This window comes from Microcaecilia unicolor, chromosome 13 (genome assembly GCF_901765095.1).
Source record: "Microcaecilia unicolor chromosome 13, aMicUni1.1, whole genome shotgun sequence".
Classification (NCBI taxonomy): domain Eukaryota; kingdom Metazoa; phylum Chordata; class Amphibia; order Gymnophiona; family Siphonopidae; genus Microcaecilia; species Microcaecilia unicolor.
Window position 1 is genome coordinate 10540396 of NC_044043.1, and position 27520 is coordinate 10567915.

A 27520-nucleotide genomic window follows, 5' to 3' on the forward strand; every position below is an offset into this window, starting at 1 on the left:
TCTCCATGCGAAAGTGCCGAACTTTCAAGGCCCGATTGACCCCTTTGAGGTCGAGGATAGGCCGTACAGAACCTCCTTTCTTTGGTACCACAAAGTAAATGGAGTAACGTCCCTTGCCAAGCTGATTTTCTGGCACCGGAACAACCGCACCCAGGCGGATGAGATTGTCCAAGGTCTGCTGCACTGCCACAGCTTTGACCGGAGACTTGCAGGGAGAGAGTACAAACCCGTCTCTTAAGGGTCGGCAGAACTCTAGCTTGTAGCCGTCTCTGATGACTTCCAGCACCCAAGCGTCTGAAGTTACCCTGGTCCACTCGCCCAGAAACGAGGACAGGCGTCCTCCAATCTGCACTGGGCCATGGACCAGGACCCCGTCATTGGGTACGAGACCCTGGGGGAGGACCTGAGGGCGCAACTCCGGGACGGCGGTCTCTGCGAAAGGAATGCTGCTTGGGGGAGAAGTTCCTCTTGAAGGAAGGAAGAGGGGCAGAGGAGCCCGACTTGCCCGGGCGGTACCGACGGGCTTCCTGAAACCGTCCTCTGGAGATACCGGGGCGAGCACTGGCCCGAGCCCTGACCTCTGGTAACCTCTTGCCCTTAGACGTGCCGAGATCGGTCACAATTTTGTCCAGCTCGACCCCAAAGGGCAGCTTGCCTTTAAAAGGCAATCTAGCCAGGCGGGACTTGGAGGCGTGGTCAGCAGACCAATGTTTCAGCCAAAGCCACCGCCGCGCAGAGACTGTCTGAGCCATACCTTTAGCCGAGGCTCTCAAGACATCATACAGTAAGTCTGCCAAATAAGCCAAGCCCGATTCCAGGGCCGGCCAATCAGCCCTCAAGGAAGGATCCGAGGGGGAAGACCGCTGCACAATCGTCAGGCACGCCCTGGCCACATAGGAGCCGCAAACTGAGGCCTGCAAACTTAAGGCAGCCGCCTCAAAGGATGACCTTAAGGCCGCCTCCAATCTTCTGTCTTGGGCGTCCTTTAGGGCCGTGCCACCTTCCACCGGCAACGCCGTTTTCTTAGTCACCGCAGTGATTAAAGAATCCACGGTAGGCCAAAGAAAGGCCTCACGTTCACTTTCAGGCAAAGGATAGAGGCGGGACATAGCCCTAGCCACTTTGAGGCTCGCTTCCGGGACATCCCATTGAGCCGAAATTAAGGTGTGCATGGCATCATGCACGTGGAAGGTTCTAGGCAGGCGCTTCGTCCCCAGCAATAATGGTGGAGCCAACAGGGGCTGAGGGAGAGACGTCCTCTGGAGAGGAAATCTTCAAAATGCTCATGGCCTGCACTAACAGGTTGGGCAAATCCTCTGAGCGAAAGATCCGCGCTGCAGAGGGGTCATCCGCTCCATCCGAGCGGGAATCCGTCTCCTCCAAGGAATCCCCAAAGGACCGTTGGGAGAACTCAGATACGCTGCCCTCATCTACATCAGAGGAGACAAAGTCCTCTAAGGCCTGGGAATCCACCCGAGGGCATTTACTTCCGGGGGCCTCAACCCCTTTATCGGACCAGGGAGAAGGGGCAGCATTTTGCATAAGGAAGGCCTGATGCAGCAGCAAAATAAACTCGGGGGAGAAACCCCCCAGACTGTGCACTTCAGCAGCCTGGGCCACAGCCCTAGACGCACCCTCAACCGGCGCTCGCAAGAGTGGGGGAGAAACATGGTGCGCATCCAAGATGGCGTCCGGCGCAACACTCCGTGAAGGAGCCGCGCGGGAAGAACGGCGCTTAACTTTAGCTGCTTTTTTGCCGTCGCCCAAATCAAGGGCGGCCATGGCATTAACGTCTCCCAGCTCAAGGGCGGCCCAAGAAGAAGCTGTCCGAGCAGAGTGGCCGGCCAAGATGGCGGAGGCGAGCAGCGGGGGAAGGGCGTTTATGGCGGGAAAAACCGCCACACCGGAGGAAGACCCGGGACACTGACCGGCCTCCAAACTGACACCCAACAAGGGCGAATCAGACTTTAAAACCCCCGCAACCCCGCTAGAAGCGCACACGCGGTCCGGGGAGCGATTCTTCGCGCCCTCGCCCTCCGACGCCATAGGCCACGTGGAGATCGATCGGGGAACCCCCTGCCCGCTATAAAAAGGTAAAAATTACCTGCTTCTCGCTCCGAGCTGTAACGAACTGGTGTCCCAGTGAGTAGCTGCAATAAACGTTTAAATAAACGTCGAAATAAACGCCCTTAAGGACGTCCCAAAAAAAATTTTTTTTTTTTTTAACGGAGCCAGCGGGAGGGGGGAGAAAAGGAGGGACCTGGCGCCACCAGGTTTGCACTTGCTCAAGAAGAGCCCTCAACCCCAGGTACTCAACAAAACCTAAAAATTAGGCTTGGAGACCTAGCCAGAGCTGCTGCTGTGTGTGACCACCACCTGCTGAGATAGAGAACATACTGAGGAGTTTCCGGCAGCACATGACCACATATAGGGAGGCAAAAGGATTGCTCTCTATCTCCACCTGCTGGTAGATGGACACAACCCACCAGTCTATGGATTGATCAGCATGATGATATGGAAGAGGTGGTTTTTCAAGGGAGGGGGGCTTTCAGGAGGGTGATTCATGTGTATGTGTGTATATGTGCGTGTGAAGGAGTGTGCGTTAGGGGAGGGGTTCTGCTGAGTGTAGATGCTCAAAGCAGCCTATATGACTGCTGCAGGATAGAACTACAGTGATCTCTAAGAACTTCCTGAAAAGTCAGTGTTGATGCTGATAAAAGCACCTCACCCATTTGTATAACTACGGCAAGTTGCCTGTTATTACAGAATCTATATTCTGTAGATTACTGTCTAAATGTGTTAACTCTGAATCCTTTCCTCTCTGACACCAGAATCATTTTCATACCAAAAGGCAAAGTGACCTTTAAAGAATGCATTTAGAAAGAAGTTATCCTTCATTTACTAAACTAAGGAGCATTACAACTCTAATAATGTTACAGAACATTATTTACCTTGTTCTTGTTGCTGTCCTTGAGAAGGCAGGACACTCTGGCCTAGGTCACCATTCAACCAGAGCTGCATTCGGATAAATGGCTCTCGGCCTTTCTGAGTCAGTTTACTCCAAGGCTTAGGTCTAGACAGCATGTCACTAACACTTCCCTGTGATAAGCCCAATACCTTTAAGAAACAAAATTTAGATTAACACATGGACCACATAATTATTGCATGTATTAATTACAACCTCACCAAGCTTCCACCATAATAAAATATAAAAATGACAACTTTAATGATAGCCTAAGGCAAACGTATCAAAGCAGAGATTTAAAAATTATTCTGGGGCTTACTCACCAGGAGCAAATGCAATTGTAATACACTTTTCTCAGTAGTTTCTCACTTTTTTGGGAGGGGGACAGACAGCAGAAATACATGGCGAGTATATTTTATCCCTTACAAGTATACATCCACAATCCTCTCACTCTCCTTTCCTACTTCATTCCTCCTCTATCCTGCTACAAGTCCAATCTTCTGCAATCTCCTTCTCCCCCATCAGATTCTCTTTCTTTCTCCTGTCCCCCTTCCTGCCTTCCATGCTTCATCTGTACACCCCATATCACAGTCCTCCTCCTCTATTCCTCCTTTCACCCTCTCCTAGCCCTTACTCTCTCCTCCACCGTTGCTGCTTCTTCCTAGATCTCAAATGGAGGTGAACAACCCATTTACTCCTTTCCTCCATCCAACCAACCATACATCCAGGAGCCAAATATGTCTCTAGTTTTCAAGGCCCTGATCACAAGCCAAAAATGATACTGCCATTTCCTGCAGCCCCAATAAGAGTTTAAGATGTTGCTAGCTTCTGCCCTTGATCAGAGCAGAAGACAGAAGTCTTATCAAAAGTTAAATTTTAATTAAAGCACTGAAGCAAAATTATGACACACCTGTCCTTAATGTTAAGTGAGCATGAAAATTAATTTTTAAACAAACTGCAAATGACACCACCAGGAACACCAGACAAACCTGTTGATGTCATTTGTTTTTATGGATTAAAATTCCAGCTGTTTTGCAATATTCATTTGAGACTTCAGAGGTTTGATTTCCAAAAACATCACATTTTAGAGCACAAGAACAGAGTTTTAAGGACTTCTAATACAAAGTGCTGTCTTTGAAAATGTTAGGCTGGATGGAACTTGGTCTGACTCAGCAGACTGATACCACAGAAGTGTAAACCAAATGTGCAGGCCAGAAAACTGGGAGACAACCAGAATAAAATCCAGACGTCCAAATGTCACACAAGTAAAATAATCTTATTCTCCAAAGTATGTAGGTTGCATAGACAAAGTTGACTCATGTGTATAGGGTGTGTAGATAATTTTGGCCCACCACAGGCTGAAAAGCGAATATACTTACCTGTAGCAGGTATTCTCCAAGGACAGCAGGCTGATAATCCTCATAATGGGTCGGCGATCCGCGCCGGCCCAGGAACCAACATTTGAAATAGTAAAAACTTTTGCTGGAGCCTTCTCAGCGTGCATGCGTCCAACTGCGCATGCGCCGGAGTGCCTTCCCGCCCACCGCACGGCCGCAGTCCTCAGTTAAGTGAAGAGTAAAAAAGAGAAACAGAAGAGACAACGCCAAGGGGAGGTGGGCAGGTTTGCAAGGATTATCAGCCTGCTGTCCTCAGAGAATACCTGCAAGTATATTTGCTTTCTCCGAAGACAAGCAAGCTGAATAATCCTCACAAGTGGGGTATCCCTAACATCAAGGCTCACTCAAAACAACCACCGTTGGTCAATTGGGCCTCGCAACGGATAGGACATAACGTAGATTAACCTGAAACTATATACAACTAACAGAGTGCAGCCTGGAACAGAATAAAAACGGGCCTAGGGGGGTGGAGTTGGATTCTAAACCTCAGATTCTGCGGCACTGACTGCCCAAACCGACTATCACGTTGGGTATCCTGTTCCAGGCAGTAATGAGATGTGAATGTGTGGACTGAAGACCACGTTGCAGCTTTTCAAATCTCTTCAACAGAGGCTAAGTGAGCCACCAACACAGCCATGGTTCTGACATGAGCCATGACATGGCCCTCCAGAGTCAGCCCAGCTTGGGAATAAGCGAAGGAAATGCAATCTGCTAGCCAATTGGAAATGGTGCGTTTACCGATGGCGACTCCCCTCCTGTTGCAATCAAAAGCAACAAACAACTAGGCAGACTGTCTGAAGGGCTTCGTCCGCTCCATGTAAAAGGCCAATGCTCTCCTGCAGTCCAAGGTGTGCAAGCTGTTTTTGCCAGGGTGGGCATGTGGACGGAGAAAAAATGTTGGCAAGACAATCGACTGGTTCAGATGGAACTCCGACACCACTTTCGGCAGGAACTTAGGGTGCATGCAGAGGACTACTCTGTTGTGATGAAACTTAGTATAAGGTGCACCCACTACTAAGGCCTAAAGCTCACTGACCCTACAAGCTGAACAGCCACCAAGAAAAGGACCTTCCAGGTCAACTACTTCAGATGGCAGGAAGTCAGTGGCTCAAAAGGAGCTTTCATCAGCTGGGTGACAACGACGTTGAGATCCAATGACACTTGTGGAGGTTTGACTGGGGGCTTTGACAACAGCAAACCTCTCATGAAGTGAACTAAAGGCTGTCCAGAGATAGGTTTACCATCTACACACTGACTATAAGCACTAATTGCACTAAGGTGAACCCTTACAGAGTTGGTCTTGAGACCAGACTCTGACAAGTGTAGAAGGTATTCAAGCAGGGTCTGAGTAGGACAAGAAAGGGAATCTATGGCCTTGCTGTCACACCAGACGGCAAACCACTTCCATTTAAAAGAGTAACACCTCTTAGTGGAATCTTTCCTGGAAGCATGCAAGACTCGGGAGACACCATCCAAAACACCTAAGGAAGCAAATTCTAGGCTCTCAACATCCAGACCATGGGAGCAATAGACTGGATGTTGGGATGTAGAAGCGAACCCTCATTCTGAGTGATGAGGGTCAGAAAACACTCCAATTCCCACAGTTCTTCGGAGGACAATTCCAGAAGAGAGAGCCAAATCTGATGCGGCCAGTACGGCAAAATCAGGATCATGGTTCCATGGTCCACAGTCTTGCTTGAGTTTCAGCAAAGTCTTCCCCACCAGAGGTATGGGAGGATACACATACATAAGGCCTCTTCCCCAATGTAGGAGAAAGGCATCTGATGCTAGTCTGCCGTGGGCCTGAAACCTCGATCAGAACTGAGGGACCTTGTGATTTAGTTGAGTGGCAAAGAGATCCATCGGGGTGCCCCACACTCGGAAGATCTCGCGGGCCATGCCCATATTCAGCAACCACTCGTGAGGTTGCATAACCCTGCTCACCCTGTCGGCCAGACTGTTGTTTATGCCTGCCAGATAAGTGCCTTGGAAAAACATGCTGTGACAGCGTGCCCAAAGCCACATCTGGACGGCCTCCTGACACAGAAGGCGAGATCTAGTGCCCCCTGCTTGTTGTTGAAGTACATCGCAACCTGATTATCTGTTTGAACCAAGATAATTTGGTTGGACAGCTGATCTCTGAAAGCCTCGAGAGCGTTCCAGATTGGTCGGAGCTCCAGAAGGTTGATCTGAAGATCTGTTTCCTGAGGGAACCAGGCCCCCTGGGTGTGAAGCCCATCTACATGAGTTCCCCATCCCAGGAGAGATGCAACCGTCATCAGCACTTTTTGCGGCTGAGGAATTTGGAATGGACGTCCCATGCTCAAATTGGATCAAATCGTCCATCAGTGAAGAGAATGTAGAAAATCGGTGGATAGAAGGATGACATCTTCTAAATTCCCTATGGCCTGATACCACAGAGAAGGTAGGGTCCATTGAGCAGATCTCATGGGTAGACGTGCCATGGGAGTAACATGAACTGTGGAGGCCATGTGCCCCAAGAGTCTCAACATCTGCAAAGCTGTGACTTGCTGTGACGTTCGAACCTTGGACACTAGGGACATAAGGTTGTCTGCCCGTGCCTCGGGAAGATAGGCTCAAATCATTCTCTTGTCGAGCAATGCTCCAATGAACTCCAATTTCTGAACCGGAGTGAGATGGGACTTGGGATAATTTATTAGGAAACCTAATAGTTCCAGCACCTGAATAGTCTTCCGCATGGACTCCCGAGCACTGTCCTCCGAGCTGCTCTTCACTAGCCAATCGTCGAGATAAGGGAACACATGCACTCCAAGCCTGCGTAGCGAAACTGCAACTACCGCTAGGCATTTTGTGAATACTGTGGGAGCAGACACTAGGCCAAAGGGCAGCACACGGTACTGGAAGTGCTGCACTCCCAGCCGAAAACGAAGATACTTCCTGTGCGCTGGAAGTATCAGGATATGCATATAAGAATCCTTCAAGTTCAGAGAGCATAGCCAATCGTTTTCCTGAATCATGGGAAGAAGGGTGCCCAGGGAAACCATCCTGAACTTTTCTCGAACTAGGAATTTGTTCAGGGCCCTTAGGTCTAGGATGGAACACATCCTCCCTGTTTTCTTCTGCACAAGTACCTAGAATAAAATCCCAGCCCTTCTTCCCCTGGTGGAATGGGTTCGACCGCATGGGCCATTAGAAGGGCGGAGAGTTCTTCTTCAAGTACCTGCCTAATCGGACAGCTGAAGGAATGAGTTCTCGGTGGGCAATTTGAAGGTTTGGATTCCAGATTGAAGGTGTATCCTAACCGGACAATTTGAAGGTTATGAGAGGCCACCTTTGGTGAAAAAATATTAACCTCCCCCCAACTGGCAAGTAGTCCGGCACAGATACATGTACTGCGGCTATGCTCACCTGTAGCCAGTCAAAAGCCCATCCCTTGCTTTTGCTGGGGAGCAGCAGGGGCCTTGTGCGCACGCTGTTGCCAGGAAAGAGCGCACCGGGGCTGAGCCTGAGTAGGCTGGCGACATGCGGGAGTGTACCTACACCTAGGATAGGAATAGGGAGTACTCCGAGGCCCAGCAAAAAGCATCCTAGTAGAGGGGGTGGTAGCAGAAAGTGCCTGGCGGGAGAGAGAAGCCATAGCATTTGTGTGCTTCTTGATCTGGTCAACCAAATCTTCCACCTTCTTTCCAAAAAGATTATCCCCCCAGCAAGAAACATCCACTATCCTCTGCTGGACCAAATGGTCCAGGTCAGAAACACGCAACCATGAAAGTCTGTGAATTGCTATACCTTGAGCAGAGATCCTGGATGCTAGATCAGAAGTGTCGTATGCGCCCCTGGCCAAATATTTATGACATGCTTTCTGCTGTTTGACCAGCTGGCGAAAAGGGTTCAGCCTGCTCAAGAGGGAGGGCATCGACCAAAGTAGACAGCTGCCGCACCAAGTTCCACAAGTGGATGCTCGTGAACAGCTGGTATGAATGTATACGGGCAGTGAGCATGGCAGCCTGATATATTTTCCTCCCAAAAGAGTCCAAGGTCCTAGCTTCTCTGCCTGGAGGCACCGAAGAATAGTCTCTAGTACTCTTAGCTCTTTTGAGGGCAGAGTCCACCACCATGAAGTTGTGGGGTAACCGAGATCTCATCAACCCAGGTTCCCCATGGATCCGATATTGGGAATCTGTCTTCTTCAGGACAATGGGGACAGACAGAGGGGATGCCCAGTTTTGCGTAAGGACTTCCCTGAGTACCTTATGCAAAGGAGATGTCACTGCCTCTCTAGGTGGAGCGGTGTAATACAGGACCTCGAGCATATCAGCCCTGGGCTCATCCTCCACGTCTACGGGGAATGGAATGGCCTGAGCCATTTCCCACACAAAAGATGAGAAGGAGAAACTCTCAGGAGTTGACAGTCTCCTTTCAGGTGGAGGGGAAGGTTCAGAGGGAATCCCAAAAGACCCATCAGAGAAGTACCTGGGATCTGCCTCTGACTCCCACGAGTGTCTTCTCAGTGTCGGAGAGCACTTCCCTCAGGGACTTCCAAGATCGAACCCACCTCAACGCCGAAGACCCGTGTTCTCGATGAGGATGTTGAGGAGCCAACTCCCACACGGATTGTGGCGAAGCTTCGTCGTCAATGGGGAGTCGACACGGGTGGCAGCCGATACCAGAGCCACAAGCGTCGCTGAGTTTGGAAACCTCACCGCGGGTGGAGGGCCAGACATAGCTGCAGAGGAGGCGCAAGCACCCCCGACACCGATGCAGTGTGGAGCAGCAGTCCTTCCAGAAGCTCTGGAAGCAAGGCCCGAATCCGCTCGTCGAGAGCTGCCATCGGTACAGGCTGTGGGGCCGGTGGAGCAGTCGGTGGCAGAGTTGCCTGGGGCTCGGAAGCAGGAACTGGACTACTGAGAGACCAACGCGTGGCACTTCTTGTATGGAGGGGGTGTGGTCCTCTCGGCGTCGACGCTTCACGGGGGCCGATGTCCCCGGAGCTCCCGACAACATATGTCGAGGGAGAACAGTGTTGATGCTTCTTAGCCTTTGCTTGATGCACCTCACTGAGGCTCCGACGTTGAATTCCCATGTCGCATCGGGGTCAGGTCTGACGATGGACGGTCCTGGGGGCCCTGCACAGGAGGAGGTCTCAAGGCAGGTGGAGACCCACTTGATGCCTCACTGCTCCCAGTGTGTCGAGGTCTCTCAGCAGCCATGCCTACCCTCCACTTCTGACATCGATGCCTCCGATGCCAATGTCGAAGGACCGGACCAAGCCCCCAAAAGTTTTTCTCTCTGGTCTTCTCGAGCCAGTTGAGTCCTCTTCTTCAAACGAAGACAAAAGGCACAACGGGTGAGGCTGTGGTCGAGTCAAAGGCACTAAATACACCATGAATAGGTATCAGTGCCTGAGAAGGTCTGGTTGCACCGAGAACAGCATTTGAAGCCACTGGGACTCTTCGATGACATGGAAGGGAAGACTGCCCTAGCCAAATCAAAAGATGTGATTGAGCTGAAAAACTGCACAAAAAGGAGAAAACCCAGCCAAAAGTAAAATAAAAGGAAACTTGACGCGGGTCAAAAAATAAACCTAAGAAATTAAAGGAAAATTATTATTATTATTATTTTACTAACCAAAGAAAGAAAAGGAAATTTGAGGCAAAAAAGCCATGAAAAAAGGCACTGAAGGCTCTACCAGGCGACGGGGCGGAGCCAGGTAAAACAGCTGCCGGTCCTTACGTGGAGAAAAAGTAACTGAGGAGCATGGCCGCATGGCGGGCAGAAAGGCATTTGGTGCATGCGCAGTTGGATGCGCTGCACGCTCAGAAGGCTCCGGCAAAAGTTTTTGTTATTTCAAGTGACGAAGCTCCATACAGCATTGCACCAGTGCAGTTGTAGATACACAGCTCTCCTGAGCCCTCAAAGAGGAAGAATCAGCAGCCCCGGGTCCAACTACAACAGGCCTGCCACTCATCTGAGCAAGGCTAGGCATGAATGCTGTGCCCCAACCACCTGCCTTTCTGTTCTCCATTGCTGACTTCTTATATTTTTTGAACTGTCTAGCCAATATTCAAAGCGATTTAAGTGGGCAGGAACCGCTCTTGCCCTCTTACATTACTTACCACTGCCAAAGTGAGGATATTCAACAGCATTTAACTAAATAAAAAAGTGGGCAGATCAGTGGCGGTACTGGGAAAGATCCGGGGGTTATGCAGGTGCCAGCACTGAATTTTGTCCAAGTCTCAATTAACTGTTTTTGAGTTTAAAAGCCCTCTCGATCCTGCTTCTGGTCTCCTAAATAGCACCCCCCCCCCCCCCGAGGTCTAGACAGGCTCCTCCAGGCCTACCTGTCTCTCTGATGGTCCTACTGGGGCCACTGGGGGGCAGGAGTGAAGTCCCCTCGCTCCCGCCCCTTGTAGTTGCACTTGTAAAATGGCTGCCACGACCTCTTGCGGCAGTTCATGGTACTACAAGAGGTTGCGGCTCTAAGTTGCCAGGGAGGAACTAAAAACCCTCCTAAACATCAATCAGTAGTCTGGCTGTTTCTCAGAGCCTGGGAGAAGTCCCCTGGAGATATTTCAACCACAAAGCAAAGGGTCAAAGCCCAAGTCTTCGAGAGTCTGGTCTAAAAGCTGAGAAAAAAAACAAAAGAGAAGCTGCTGCACCAGTCTACCTGATAGAAGCAGAGAAACACAGGAATGTTCTTGGATGTACTACCTGTTATGGTGATTATGTCACTGAAATCTTCCAAGTCTATGTCTCCACTTGCTAATAGGGGGACACAATCACAGGTCTAGACTGGTTTAGGAAGATGATAAGGAATAGGGCCATTTGTAAGTAGGGAAAATTTTTGGAGGCCCTTTGTGGACCAAACAGTTAGATTCAGCAATTTAATTAACAAGAGGCAAATGTGTGTGTTGCTTACAGTCTACACTCCTCCACTCACCATGAATTACACTGGACTCCCCATGTTTGTAATATTATAATTCTAGGAATCCTTATTCTCTTTTCTTTCCCTTTTTCTTCTTTTTCCTCCTGTCCTATATATCTGCTTAATTAGCATTTAGCTAAAATAAAAGGAAGAAGGGGGATGGGAACTTTAACTGAGAAAAAAAGTCTTTCTATAGAGTAGAGATTTCTTTTTGCCTCTATAGCCTTACTTTGTTGGACTGTCAATTGCTTTATGGGCTATATGAATATTGGATTTAGCTTTATTAGTGCTACACTTGTAACTTAAGCATTCAAGCTATGCATGGACAAATTGACAAATTAAAGAGTAGTAAATCACCTGGACTGGATGGTATGTACCCAAGGATACTGAAAGAACTCAAACAGGAAATTGCTGATCTATTAATGATCTGTAACCTATCATTAAAATTGTACCTGAAGATTGGAGGGTGACCAATGTAAAGCCGATTTTTAAAAGAGTTCGAGGGATGATCCAGGATATTACAAACTGGTAAGCATGACATCAGTGCCAGACAAAACAGTGGAAACTATTATAAAGAATAAAATTACGAACACATAGACAAAAGTGGTTTAATGGGACAGTCAGAATGGATTCAGCCAAGGGAAGTCTTGCCTCACCATCTGTTTAATTTCTTTAAAGGTGTGAATAAATATGTGGATAAAGGTGAGCTTGTTGACGTAGTGTATCTAGATTTTCAGAAAGCTTTGAAAAGTTCCTCATGAGAGACTCCTGAGAAAGTGAAAAAGTCATGGAATAGGAGGCAATATTATGTTGTGGATTAGGAATTTGTTATTGGACAGAAAAAAAAGAGGGTAGTGCTAATTGGCCATTTTTCTCAGTGGAGGAGGGTGACTAGTGGAGTGCCACAGGGATCTGTACTGGGACCGGTGCTATTTAACATATTTATAAATGATCTGGAAATTGGAACAACAGGTGAGATGATTAAATCTGCAGATGACACAAAATTATTCAAAGTTGTTAAAACACAAGCAGACTGTGAAAAGTTGCAGGAAGAAATTGGAAGACAGGGCATCCAAATTGTAGATGAAAATTTATTGTAAAAAAATACAAAGTGATGCACATTGGGAAAAATAATCCAAATCATGGTTACCTGATGCTAGGGTCTACCTTAGTAGTCAGCACTCAAGAAAAGATCTAGGTGTCATTGTACACAATATGCTGAAATCTGCCCAGTGTGCGGTGGTGGTGGACAAAATAGCAAACAGGATGCTAGGAATTATTAGGAAAGGGATGCAAAATAAGACCAAGAATATTATAATGCCTCTGTATCGTTCCATGGTGCAACCTCACCTTACGTACTGTGTTCAATTCTGGTTGCCATATCTCAAAAAAGATACGGTGGAATAAGAAAAGGTTCCAAGAGCAGCGACCAAAATGATAAAGGGGATAGAACTGCTCCCATATGAGGAAAGGCTAAAGAGGTTAGGGCTCTAAAGCTTGGAAATGAGACAGTTGAGGGGGGATATGATTGATGTCTACAAAATCCTGAGTGGTGTAGTATGGGTAAAAGTGAATCAATTGCTCACTCTTTCAAAAAGTACAAAGACTAGGGGACACTCACTGAAATTACATGGAAATACTCTTAAAGCAAAAAGGAGGAAATATTTTGTCAAAGGATAGTTAAGCTTTGGAACTCACTGCCAGAGGAATTGGTAACAGCGGTTAGCATATCTGGGTTTTAAAAAGTTTTGGACCAGTTCCTGGAGGAAAAATCCATAGTCTGCTGAGACAGACTTGGGGGAAGCCACTGCTTGCCCTGGAATTGGTAGTATGGAATGTTGCTACTATTTGGGGTTTTGCCAGGTACTTGTGACTTGAATTGGTCACTGTTGGAAGCAGGATACTGGGCTAGATGAACCACTGGTCTGACTCAATATGGTTGTTTTATGTTCTTATTTTGAAATTATTTTGTTATGTACATTTTGCTGAATCTATATTTAATACAAAAAAAAAAAAAAAAACCATCTCCTACAAGTTAAAAACAAACAAGAAAATAAATCTCTCATAGTGGCTAAAACTAATATAAAACTTTTTCTAGCATATTTGAAACAAAAAGTTCATTAAAATGTCCATTAGACTATTAAATGGCCAGAAGGTAAAAAGGAAAGGAAGGGAAGGAATTTTGGATTTAGTGCGCACCTTTTTCAGTCACAGCTCAAAGTAAACTATGTTCAGGTATATTAGGGAATGATCAAGGACAATAAGGTAATATGGAGAATAAGGTAATATAGATATAAAAATAATTATATGCCCGAGTCTTTACTGAGGAGGATGTTGGGTTAAGTACTTAAGTACATAAGTATTGCCACACTGGAACAGACCAAAGGTCAATCAAGCCCAGCATCCTGCTTCCAACAGTGGCCAATCCAGGTTACAAATACCTGGCAAGGTCCCCAAAAAGTTCAATACATTTTATGCTGCTTATCCTCAAAATAAGCAGTGGATTTTCCCCAAGTCTGTGGACTTTTCTTTTAGGAAGCCGCCCAGACCTTTTTTAAACTCCGCTAAACTAACCGCCATTACCATATTCTCTGGCAACCAAAGGTCAATCAAGCCCAGCATCCTGCTTCCAACAGTGGCCAATCCAGGTTACAAATACCTGGCAAGGTCCCCAAAAAGTTCAATACATTTTATGCTGCTTATCCTCAAAATAAGCAGTGGATTTTCCCCAAGTCTGTGGACTTTTCTTTTAGGAAGCCGCCCAGACCTTTTTTAAACTCCGCTAAACTAACCGCCATTACCATATTCTCTGGCAACAAATTCCAGAGTTTAATTACAAGTTGAGTGAAGAAATAATTTCTCTGATTTGTATTACATTTACAACTTTGTAGTTTCATCGCATGCCCCCTAGTCCTAGTATTTTTGGAAAGATGAACAAACGATTCACATCTACCCATTCCACTCCACTCATTATTTTATAGACCTCTATAATATCTCACCTCAGCCATCTCTTCTCCAAGCTGAAGAGCCCTAGACGCTTCAGCCTTTCCTCATAAGGGAGGTCGTCCCATCCCCTTTATCATTTTTGTCACCCTTCTCTCTGCCTTTTCTAATTCCACTATGTCTTTTTTGAGATGCGGCGACCAGAATTGAACACCGTATTTGAGGTGTGGTCGCACCATGGATCGATAAAGGTATTATAATGTCCTCACTTTTGTTTTCCATTCCTTTCCTAATAATACCTAACATTCTATTTGCTTTCTTAGCCGCCACGGCACACTGAGCAGAGTGTTTCAATGTATCATCATCGGCGCCGCCGAGATCCCTTTCTTGGTTGGTGACTCCTAATGTGGAAACTTGTATTACGTAGCTATAGTTCGGGTTCCTCTTTCCCACATGTATCACTTTACACTTGCTCACATTAAACGTCATCTGCCATTTAGACGCCCAGTTTCCCAGTCTCATAAGGTCCCATTGTAATTTTTGACAATCCTCTTGCGATTTAACAACTTTGAATAACTTTGTGTCATCAGCAAATTTAATTACCTCACCAGTTACTCCCATCTCTAGATCATTTATAAATATGTTAAAAAGCAGCAGTCCCAGCAGAGACAAATCACAAACCTTTTTGATGGTATTGATTTGGAGCAACTAAAGCAACACACTGTAAATCTGGAAGATATAATAGAGCAAACTGACAAACCAGATAACACTTCAGTAGGACTGAAGGAAATGTACTCCATTGTTCTGAAAAACATCAAGCCTGAAATATCTAACCTGTTAACAGTAATTTAGAGAGTGTCACCTTAACACAAATTTTTTAAATGGCCTCCAGGGGAGATTCAGGAAACTAGAGTGGTGAGCTTGATAACAATGCCATGCCACAGGCAAGCACATACCCATCTTCCCCCCCCCCCCCCCCCCCCCAACAAAGCCTCCTACTACATAACCCCCTGAAAAATCCCCACCCCCTTTGTGTCAAAGCTCCTCCACTACCCCCTCCCCCTTGGGATCCCCGGTCATTTGCCACCCTTCTGGCATCGTAATCAAAATGGCACTGATTACTTCTAGCAGTAGTCAAGTTAATACCACACCTTAAAAACCACCCTCTAATTTTTGGCACTGCCTGAAGCTATTCCCATTCAGGCCCCCTTTTATCCTGAGGACATCTAGATGTTCATCTATTTAACCAGCAGGAAATTATCCTGATAGTTAAGTTTATTGTCCAGCAGTGAATGCACAACTCTCTTTGAATATTAGCCGAATTGTGGACACACATTGAAATTTTCAGCCCAATGTGCAATAGGTGCTCAAAAAGCAAAGAAAATGTTAGGGATAATTTGAAATGGGATAGCTGGAAATGGTTCTAGGCCAGTTCCCACCCAACAATTCCCACCTATAACCCAAAAAAATACAAAACACACTAGGACAAATAATCTCCCTCCCTTTTCTCTTCCACATCATTTGGGGGGGGGGGGGGGGCAGTATCCCCCTCACACACACCCCCAACATTATCTTTTACACATCCCTTTCCCCTTCCAGACATGCCCCCCACATCCCCCAAACTAGGTTTCAACCTAATTCATGTTTAATTTAGGATCGAAATGTCACAAATAAGTAAATAGATAAATACAAACTGCAGTTCATGAGGGGGGCATGGTTTCAACTTAATTCAGCCCCTCAAAATGACACACAAATTATGATTACTACTCTACCTATGAAAAGTTATCCTCTGTGTACATCTGTGTGCTGCTCTAACCTCGTTTCAGATGCCATAAAAAAAAAAAAAGGAAGCACTGCCGGGACTTATGGGACCCGATACAAGAAAGGAGCTACAGTTGGTTAAAAAGAAAGAAAAAAGGCTAGGGAGGGTGAGAAATCCTTGGTGGTGGGAACTGTCCAATGGAAACTCACCTGATACCGCTGTAAATATCGCTATAAGTCTAAAAAGGTCCATAGAGAGACTGCATTTTGAGTACTGTATGCAGTTCTACTCATCCCATGTCAAGAAAAAAGGATATAGTGGAACTAGAAAAGATTCAGAGAAGGGTAATAAAATGACAAAAGTATTGAACACTTATGAAGAAAAGATAAACAGGTTAGGGCTCTTCACTTTGGAAAAGAGATGATTGTCAGGTGATATGGCAAAAGTCTGTTAAATCATGAGTGGAGTGGAACAAGTAATGGTTGCTAACTTTTAAAACTCTAAAACTAGAGAATACTCCATGAAACTAGCAGCCAGTAGACTGAAAACAAATCACAGAAAGAGTTTTTTCATGCAGTACACAATTAATGTCTGGAAATTATTGCATCTCCCCCTCTCTCACCCATTCTTTTCCTCCTCCCATGTGAAAAAGTGTGACAATGGGGATCTCTACAAGTGTATCCAAGTACTGTAACTCTGCCTGAAGTCCTAAAAAAATCTTTTAAAGATGCTCCCTGGAACCACCCCGAGAACACGGAACTTCAGTGCAGCTAGAAGCAGCTTACATAAGTACATAAGTATGGCCATAATGGGACAGACTGAAGGTCCATCAAGCCCAGCATCCCATACCCAACCGCGGCCAATCCAGGTATGAAGTACCTGGCAAGATCTCAAAACAGTACAATACATTTTATGCTTCCCCCCCCAAGTCCATTTAAATAATGGTCTATGGACTTAGGAATCCATCCAAACCTTTTTTAAACCACGCTAAGTTAACCACTTTTACTACATTCTCTGTCAACGAATTCCAGAATTTAATTACATGTTGAGTGAAGAAATATTTTCTCTGATTCATTTTAAATTTACTATTTTCTAGCTTCATTGCATGCCCCCTAGTCCTAGTATTTTTGGAAAGAGTAAACAAGCAAGGCACGTCTACCCGTTTCACTTCACTTATTATTTTATAGACCTCTATCATATCTTCCCTCAGCTGTCTTTTCTCCAAGCTGAAGAGCCCTAGCCGCTTTAGCCTTTCCTTACAGGGAATTCGCCCCATCCCCTTTATCATTTTCGTCGCCCTTCTCTGTACCTTTTCTAATTCCACTATATCTTTTTTGAGATTCGGTGACCAGAATTGAACACAATATTCAAGGTGCAGTCGCACCATGGAGCGATACAAAGGCATTATAACATCCTCAGTTTTGTTTTCCAATCCTTTCCTAATAATACCTAACATTTTATTTGCTTTCTTAGTGGCCGCCGCACACTGAGCAGAGGGTTTCAATGTATCATCAACGGTAATGCCTAGATCACTTTCCTGGTTAGTGACTCCTAATGTGGAACCTTGCATTACATAACTATAATTCGGGTTACTATTTCCCACACACATCACTATGCACTTGCTCACATTAAATGTCATCTGCCATTTAGATGCCCAGTCTCCCAGTCTCATAAGGTTCTCTTGTAATTTTTCACAATTCTCTTGCAATTTAACAACTTTGAATAACTTTGTGTCATCAGCAAATTTAATTACCTCACTAGTTACTCCCATCTCTAGATCACTTAAATATGTTAAAAAGCAGCGGTCCCAGCACAGACCCTTGGGGAACCCCACCATCTTCCCTTCTCAATTGCGAATACAGCGAATGCTACATACCTGTAGAAGGTATTCTACGAGGACAGCAGGCTGATTGTTCTCACTGATGGGTGACGTTCACGGCAGCCCCCTCCAACCGGAAACTTTACTAGCAAAGGCCTTTGCTAGTCCTCGTGCGCCAATGCGCACCACGCATGCGCGGCCGTCTTCCCGCCCGAACCAGCACGTGTTCGTCAGTCCCATATGTAGCAAGACAAAGACAAGGGAAGACACAACTCCAAAGGGGAGGCGGGCGGGTTTGTGAGAACAATCAGCCTGCTGTCCTCGGAGAATACCTTCTACAGGTATGTAGCATTCGCTTCCTCCAAGGACAAGCAGGCTGCTTGTTCTCACTGATGGGGTATCCCAAGCCCCCAGGCTCACTCAAAACAACAAACATGGTCAATTGGGTCTCGCAACAGTGAGGACATAACTGAGATTGACCTAACAACTTATCCAACTAACTGAGAGTGTAGCCTGGAACAGAATAAAAAATGGGCCTAGGGGGGTGGAGTTGGATTCTAAACCCCAAACAGATTCTGAAGCACTGACTGCCCAAACCGACTGTCGCGTCGGGTATCCTGCTGCAGGCAGTAATGAGATGTGAATGTGTGGACAGATGACCACGTCGCAGCTTTGCAGATCTCTTCAATAGTGGCTGACTTCAAGTGGGCCACTGACGCTGCCATGGCTCTAACATTGTGAGCCATGACATGACCCTCAACAGCCAGCCCAGCCTGGGCGTAAGTGAAGGAAATGCAATCTGCTAGCCAATTGAAAATGGTGCGTTTCCCCACAGCCACTCCCCTCCTGTTGGGATCAAAAGAAACAAACAATTTGGCGGACTGTCTGTTGGGCTGTGTCCGCTCCAGATAGAAGGCCAATGCTCTCTTGCAGTCCAATGTGTGCAGCTGACGTTCAGCAGGGCAGGAATGAGGACGGGGAAAGAATGTTGGCAAGACAATTGACTGGTTCAGATGGAACTCCGACACTACCTTTGGCAAGAACTTAGGGTGAGTGCGGAGGACTACTCTATTATGATGAAATTTGGTATAAGGAGCATGAGCTACTAGGGCTTGAAGCTCACTGACTCTACGAGCTGAAGTAACTGCCACCAAGAAAATGACCTTCCAGGTCAAGTACTTCAGATGGCAGGAGTTCAGTGGCTCAAAAGGAGGTTTCATCAGCTGGGTGAGAACGACATTGAGATCCCATGACACTGTAGGAGGCTTGACGGGGGGCTTTGACAAAAGCAAACCTCTCATGAAGCGAACAACTAAAGGCTGTCCTGAGATTGGCTTACCTTCCACACGGTAATGATAAGTACTGATTGCGCTAAGGTGAACCCTTACAGAGTTGGTCTTGAGACCAGACTCAGACAAGTGCAGAAGGTATTCAAGCAGGGTCTGTGTAGGACAGGAGCGAGGATCTAAGGCCTTGCTGTCACACCAGACGGCAAACCTCCTCCATAAGAAGAAGTAACTCCTTTTAGTGAAATCTTTTCTGGAAGCAAGCAAGATGCGGGAGACACCCTCCGACAGACCCAAAGAGGCAAAGTCTACGCTCTCAACATCCAGGCCGTGAGAGCCAGAGACTGGAGGCTGGGATGCAGAAGCGCCCCTTCGTTCTGTGTGATGAGGGTCGGAAAACACTGCAATCTCCACGGTTCTTCGGAGAACAACTCCAGAAGGAGAGGGAACCAGATCTGACGCGGCCAAAAAGGAGCAATCAGGATCATGGTGCCTCGGTCTTGCTAGAGTTTCAGCAAAGTCTTCCCCACCAGAGGTATGGGAGGATAAGCATACAGGAGGCCTTCCCCCCAATCCAGGAGGCAGGCATCCGATGCCAGTCGGCCGTGGGCCTGAAGTCTGGAACAGAACTGAGGGACCTTGTGGTTGGCTTGAGATGCGAAGAGATCTACCAAGGGGGTGCCCCACACTTGGAAGATCTGGCGCACTACTCTGGAGTTGAGCGACCACTCATGAGGTTGCATAATCCTGCTCAACCTGTCGGCCAGACTGTTGTTTACGCCTGCCAGGTATGTGGCTTGTAGCAACATGCCGTAACGGCGAGCCCACAGCCACATGCTGACAGCTTCCTGACACAGGGGGCGAGATCCGGTGCCCCCCTGCTTGTTGATGTAATACATGGCAACCTGGTTGTCTGTCTGAATTTGGATAATTTGGTGGGACAGCCGATCTCTGAAAGCCTTCAGAGCGTTCCAGACCGCTCGTAACTCCAGGAGATTGATCTGCAGATCGCGTTCCTGGAGGGACCAGCTTCCCTGGGTGTGAAGCCCATCGACATGAGCTCCCCACCCCAGGAGAGACGCAACCGTAGTCAGCACTTTTTGTGGCTGAGGAATTTGGAAAGGGCGTCCCAGAGTCAAATTGGACCAAATCGTCCACCAATACAGGGATTTGAGAAAACTCGTGGACAGGTGGATCACGTCTTCTAGATCCCCAGCAGCTTGAAACCACTGGGAAGCTAGGGTCCATTGAGCAGATCGCATGTGGAGCCGAGCCATGGGAGTCACATGAACTGTGGAGGCCATGTGGCCAAGCAATCTCAACATCTGCCGAGCTGTGATCTGCTGGGACGCTTGTACCCGGGAGAAGAGGGACAGCAGGTTGTTGGCCCTTGTCTCCGGAAGATAGGCACGAGCTGTCCGAGAATCCAGCAGAGCTCGTATGAATTCGAGTCTCTGTACTGGGAGAAGATGGGACTTTGGATAATTTATCACAAACCCCAGTAGCTCCAGGAGTTGAATAGTCATCTGCATGGACTGTAGAGCTCCTGCCTCGGATGTGTTCTTCACCGGCCAATCGTCGAGATAAAGGAACACGTGCACTCCCAGCCTGCGAAGCGCTGCTGCTACTACAGCCAGGCACTTCGTGAACACTCTGGGCGCAGAGGCGAGCCGAAAGGGTAGCATACAGTACTGAAAGTGACGTGTGCCCAACTGAAATCGCAGATACTGCCTGTGAGCTGTCAATATCGGGATGTGCGTGTAGGCGTCCTTCAAGTCCAGAGAGCATAGCCAATCGTTTTCCTGAATCATGGGAAGAAGAAGGGAAAGCATCCTGAACTTTTCCTTGACCAGATATTTGTTCAGGGCCCTTAGGTCTAGGATGGGACGCATCCCCCCCGTTTTCTTTTCCACAAGAAAGTACCTGGAATAGAATCCCAGCCCTTCTTGCCCGGATGGCATGGGCTCGACTGCATTGGCGCTGAGAAGGGCGGAGAGTTCCTCTGCAAGTACCTGCTTGTGCTGGAAGCTGTAGGACTGAGCTCCCAGTGGGCAATTTGGAGGCTTCGAGGCCAAATTGAGGGTGTACCCTTGCCGGACTATTTGAAGAACCCAACGGTCGGAGGTTACAAGAGGCCACCTTTGGTGAAAAACTTTCAACCTCCCTCTGACCGGCAGATCGCCCGGCACGGACATTTTGATGTCGGCTATGCTCTGCTGGAGCCAGTCAAAAGCTCGCCCCGTGCTTTTACTGGGGAGCTGAGGGGCCTTGCTGAGGCGCACGCTGCTGACGAGAGCGAGCGCGCTGGGGCTTAGCCTGGGCCGCAGGCTGTCGAGAGGGAGGATTGTACCTACGTTTACCAGAAGAGTAGGGAACAGTCCTCCTTCCCCCATAAAAACGTCTACCTGAGGAGATAGATGCTGAAGGCTGCCGGCGGGAGAATTTGTCGAAAGCGTTATCCCGCTGGTGGAGCTGTTCTACCACCTGTTCGACTTTCTCTCCAAAAATGTTGTCCGCTCGGCAAGGGGAGTCCGCAATCCGCTGCTGGATTCTATTCTCCAGGTCGGAGGCACGCAGCCATGAGAGTCTGCGCATCACCACACCTTGAGCAGCGGCCCTGGACGCAACATCAAAGGTATCATATACCCCCTCTGGCCAGGAATTTTCTGCACGCCTTCAGCTGCCTGACCACCTCCTGAAACGGCTTGGCTTGCTCAGGAGGGAGCTTGTCTACCAAGCCCACCAACTGCCGCACATTATTCCGCATATGGATGCTCGTGTAGAGCTGGTAGGACTGAATCTCGGCCACGAGCATAGAGGAATGATAGGCCTTCCTCCCAATGGAGTCTAAGGTTCTGGAGTCTTTGCCCGGGGGCGCCAAAGCATGTTCTCTAGAACTCTTAGCCTTCTTTAGGGCCAGATCCACCACACCAGAGTCGTGAGGCAACTGAGTGCGCATCAGCTCTGGGTCCCCATGGATCCGATACTGGGATTCGATCTTCTTGGGAATGTGGGGATTAGTTAATGGCTTGGTCCAGTTCGCCAGCAATGTCTTTTTTAAGACATGATGCATGGGTACTGTGGACGCTTTCTTAGGTGGAGAAGGATAGTCCAAGAGCTCAAACATTTCAGCCCTGGGCTCATCCTCCACAACCACCGGGAAGGGGATGGCCGTAGACATCTCCCGGACAAAGGCCGTGAAAGACAGGCTCTCGGGAGGAGAAAACTGCCTTTCAGGGGAGGGAGTGGGATCAGAAGGAAGGCCATCAGACTCCTCGTCAGAGAAATATCTGATGTCCTCCTCCTCCTCCTCCCACGAGGCCTCACCATCGGTATCAGACAGAAGTTCACGAACCTGTGTCTGAAGCCGTGCCCAACTCGACTCCGTGGAAACACGGCCACGGTAGGAGCGTCGAGAGGTGGACTCCCTCGCCAGCACCGGCGAAGCTCCCTCCGCCGACGTCGTCGGGGAGTCTGCCTGGGAGGCGGCCGCAGCTGGTACCGGTACCGGAGACCTCACCTCGGGCAAGGGGCCAGCCGGCGCCTCACTCGACGGTACCGGTGGTGCAAGCACCCCTGGTACCGGAGGGGAAGGGCGCAACAGCTCTCCCAGAATCTCTGAAGAACGGCCCGGAGACTCTCGTGCAGAGCGGCTGTGGAAAAAGATGCAGGCGTCGATGTCAGAGTCTGTTCCGGGCTGTCCAAGGGGGAGCGCATCGACACCTCCTGAACAGAGGGTGAGCGGTCCTCCCGGTGCCTATGCCTACTGGGTGCCGACTGCCTCGGCGACCCAGAGCTCACGGTACCGAGATGGGAAGGAGACCGGTGACGATGCTTCTTAGACTTTTTCAAGCGAAGCATGTCACTGGAGCTTCCCGGTACCGACGAGGACGTAGAATCCAGCCGTCGCTTCCTCGGGGCCGAGGCCGAAGAAGGTCGATCTCGGGGGGGGGGGGGGGGGGGGGGCTGTACCACAGGAGCCCTCATCAGGGCAGGGGGAGACCCACCCGAAGGCTCACCGCCACCAGCAGGGGAATGGACAGCCCTCACCTGCACTCCAGACGAAGCATCACCATCCGACGACATCAGCAACAGCGGAGGTCCCGGTACCACCGACGTCGACGCAGCCTTTCGATACCTTGGTACCGACGATGCTAGGGGCCTCGATGCAGTCGATGCCGATGCTGAAGACTTCGATGCTGTCGACGTCGATGCACTTGATGCCCGTGCTGTTGTCGTCGAAGAGCCCGAGAACAGCGCGTTCCACTGGGCCAATCTCGCTACCTGAGTCCTCTTTTTTAAAAGAGCACAAAGACTGCAGGCCTGCGGGCGGTGCCCAGCCCCCAGACACTGAAGACACGAAGCGTGCCTATCAGTGAGCGAGATTACCCGGGCGCACTGGGTGCACTTCTTGAAGCCGCTGGAAGACTTTGATGACATGGGCAGAAAAATCACGCTGGCGAAATCAAAATTCGCGATGATGACGAAGGGCACCAAAACAAAAGGAGAAAAACCCGAATCGAGGCCAAAAAGGCCGGTCCCAAAAGCGAAAGGAAACTTACGCGGGAAAAAGCTGGAAACACGGGAAAAGGGTAAAGACCGATCGGTCTCTTTTTTTTTTTTTTTTCCGAAAATCACGAAGACACGCGAGGGTCAACTTGAGGGGCACAAAACGGCGGTAAACATGACTGTCCCGAGCGCGGACAAAAGAAGACTGACGAACACGAGCCGGTTCGGGCGGGAAGACGGCTGCGCATGCGCGGTGCGCATCGGCGCGCGAGGACTAGCAAAGGCCTTTGCTAGTAAAGTTTCCGGTTGGAGGGGGCTGCTGTGGACGTCAGCCATCAGTGAGAATAAGCAGCCTACTTGTCCTCGGAGAATGACATTTAACCCTACCCCGTTTTCTATTTTTTAACCAGTTTTTAATTCACAATAGGACACTACCTCCTATCCCATGACTTGCCCAAGTAATCCTCCTGTCTCCTCTACAGTCAGCGGCCTGGCATCAACTTTTTTTCTCTCTTGACCCCCTTTCCCTTCCCTCTTCTACCTTTTAAATTTTCTTCTGTAGTGGTTGGCGGCAGTGGGCAGCAATTCTGACAGCCTGTAAGAGCCAACCTTCAAGTCTTCTCTCTGATGAACAGTGACAAAACCCTACCTGGGCTTAAGTAAAGGAGATGCACTCTGCTAGCCAACTGAATGAAGTGTGTTTACCGATGGCTGCCCCCATCCTGTCAGGGTTAAAAGAAACAAAAAGCTGAGTGGACGTTATATGGGCTTTAGTCCACTCCAGATAGAAGGTCAAGGCTCTCTTGCAGTCTAAACTGAGTAGTGCACTTTCATCAGGATGGGAATAGGGTTTTGGGAAGAATATTGGCAGAAAACCTGACTGGTTAAGATGAAATTCTAACACAACCTTATGAAGCAACTTAGAATACATACAGAGTTGTGATGAATTCTATGAGAGGAAGGGGAGGATACACATACAGAAATCCAGGCCCCCAATAGCAGAGGAAGTCATCTGAGGCTAGCCTGCCGTGTTATCCCAGTCTACAGCAGTATTAAGGGACTGTTGTTGAAATGAGTGACAAAGAAATCCATCGAGGGGGTGCCCCATTCTCAGAAGATCTACCAGGCTATGCACATGTTGAGCAAACACTTGTATGGTTGCATCACCCTGCTCAGGCTGTCCGCCAGACTGCTGTTCTTTCCCGCTAGTTAAGTGGTTCTGAGTATCATCCTGTGTTTAGATGCCCAAGTCCACAACTTGACTGCTTCATGACACAGGGGGTAAAACCCCATATCTCCCTGCTTGTTGATTAAAGCACATTAAAACCTGGTTGTCTGTTTGGATGACAATATGTGCATCAGTCAATCTCTGAAAGCCTTTAGAGCGTTCCAGGTGGTTTATGTGCAATCGAGTCTCCTGGGAAGACCATTGCCCCTCAGTGTGGAGCTCATCTACATGAGCCCCCAACCCCAGGTTGGATGCATATATTGTCAATTTGGTGGCCATGTGGCCTAGCAATCTCAACATTTGACGAACTGTGACCTGCTGGCTCTGGCGAACCTGGAGTGCTGGTCTGGAAGGATCCTATGAACTCCAATTTTTAAAAGAGAAGCGGATGGGAATTTAGGTAGTTGACAATGAACCTTAACTCCAGCACCCGAATAGTTCTGGATATGGATACTGCATGCCCCGTTTTAATGTGCTTTTTACCAGCCAATCATCCAGGTAGGGAAACACGTGCACTCTCAGTCTGCATAGCAACACAGTGACTACTGCAGGACATTTCATGAAGACCCTGGGAGCCGATGCTAGGCCAAAAGGCAGAATGTGATACTGGTATTGGTGTTTCTCTACTCAAAATCTTGAACTATTCTTTTGCTAGATATTTGTTCAGGGCCCTTAGGTCTAGGATGGGACAAAATAATCTTTTTTACTTCGGGACCAAAAAATACTTGTACTAAAAATCCTTTCCCCTTTTCCCTTGGTGGAGAAGTTCAAACACACTGGTCTGCAAGAGGGAAGAGAGCTCCTGTAAAAGCAATTTCCAGTGCTGAGAACTTAATTTTAATGCTCTCAGGGGGCAATTTGGTGGGGGGTCATTGCCAATGAAGGGTGTAACCCATGCAGACTATTTTGAGAATCCACTGGTCTGAGCTTACAGGGAAAAGACCATGCTGGTGGAACCTGAAGTGGAGCCTGCAGGCTGCAATATGGATTCAGGAAAGCAAACCAGGTGAGTGTGTGATATAAATAGAGTTAACCTTTGAAAATTTGAGCTGGAGTGGAGAATTCCCTCGGTACAAATGTGTGCAAAGCGAAAGGATGCTTTCAGCTTGGGGAATTTAATGAGTTGTTTGGATTGTCTCTGACGCAGCCATTGTGTGAGTGAAACACAGCCAGTGTTTTGTTTGTTTCAGCAAATATACTCTGAAGTACAGGAATTCTATCTGATCTGCTATGTAATCTACCACCTTCTGGAACTATACTTGCATATAATAAATGTAAACAATCTGGTTGTACTTCAGAAAGGTGGCATACCAAATCCATGACTGTTTACTCTTTATGAACAGGCTGTAAAGAGAGGAGTCTCCCACTGCTTCATCTGCATGGCCTGAAGAAGCTGTACATGGGCACTCTCACAGTTTCCTTAGGGGCATCAAAGTCAATGATGTCCAATAACTGGGCTCTGAGCTCATCCTCAATATTCAACCTAAATGGGATGGACTGAGCCATCTCTCAGACAAAACTGGTAAAGGAGATCTCCTCAGGGGAGACTTTCTCCACTCATTGGGAGTGGAGGAATCTGAAGGGAGGCCAAGAGACCTCTCCTTTAAGAGAACTTCCTGTTCAGCAGAGGTCCAATTTAGATTCAGGGTGGTAACCCTCTGTTTGAGTCTGTACCTGCCTCAGTCTACTAGACTCATGTCCAGGCTCTGGGTGAGAGCGCCAAGGAACAGGTAGAGTCCTAGACCCCAAGGAAGCTTCCTCCCCGAGGGACTGGATACCGACCCTGTCTCAGTTGATACCAACACCGATGCCCTTTCAGGCAACAGTGTTGACTTGTGACCAACAAGTAGAGCAAGGGCGTCCAGGATGGGCTGCACCGATATCAAGTATGGCATCGATCCCTCTTGATGCACTGGCACTGTGTCAATCGAGAAGGTGCCCCAGCTCCTCCAGCTTGGATCTGTTCCTCAAGGGCAGGCACCTGTAAAAGGCAGGGGGCTCAGCCAGCATGGTCAAGTCCAGAGAAGGCATTGGTGTCGAACTGGAAAGCTGGTCCCGGCTTGGTAGAGGCTGATACACTGGAACCAAAACACACTGGCACCAAAACTTTGGAGGGAGAGTAACCCTCATGGTGTGGAGATTTATTGGGTGCCAGTGATGTCTCCAATGCTAAGTCAATGGACTGGATTTGTCAGTGCTAAAAATACTTTTGTGCTGCTCCTGACAATAGCTAATAATTATTTGTTTTTTTTACATCTGCCAACAGAATTCATAAAAAGAATCATTATAGTTGGGGCCTAGACATGACAGGCACCAAGAATGAGTGTCAGTAAGTGACATGGTCATGGCACACTGGGAGCACTTCTTAAAACCACTGCAAAGTTTCTGGGACATGTTGGAGAAAAACTGTAGAAGCAAAATCAAATGGCTCAATAACAGAAAAAAAATTAGAAAAAAAAATGTTTCTGCCCAGAGTACTCAGGCTGAAGGGGGGCCAACGAGCTGTGGAAAATAAAGAAAACTTAGAAGTTTCAAAAACACTAAGAAAATAAAGAAAAAAAGAAAAAGCAAAAACTAGTCCCACGCAGCACTTACAAAAGAAAGAAAGCTGAAAAAGCCGAAATCAGATGTGAGCTGAGGAAAAAATGAAAATAAAAAAAGGTGGGAATGTAAGCCAGGCTATCCAAAGACTGAAACCAAGTCA

General features: G+C 48.0%; 1 protein-coding gene across 1 annotated transcript in view; it reads right to left on the reverse strand.

Annotated features, from left to right (window-relative positions):
* CUX1 (cut like homeobox 1) overlaps window positions 1-27520 on the reverse strand; it is an 804986-nt gene that overhangs the window by 202645 nt on the left and 574821 nt on the right. Inside the window, 1 exon segment of the mRNA XM_030186246.1 lies at window positions 2952-3117. Within this exon segment, the coding sequence (XP_030042106.1) occupies window positions 2952-3117 (166 nt within the window).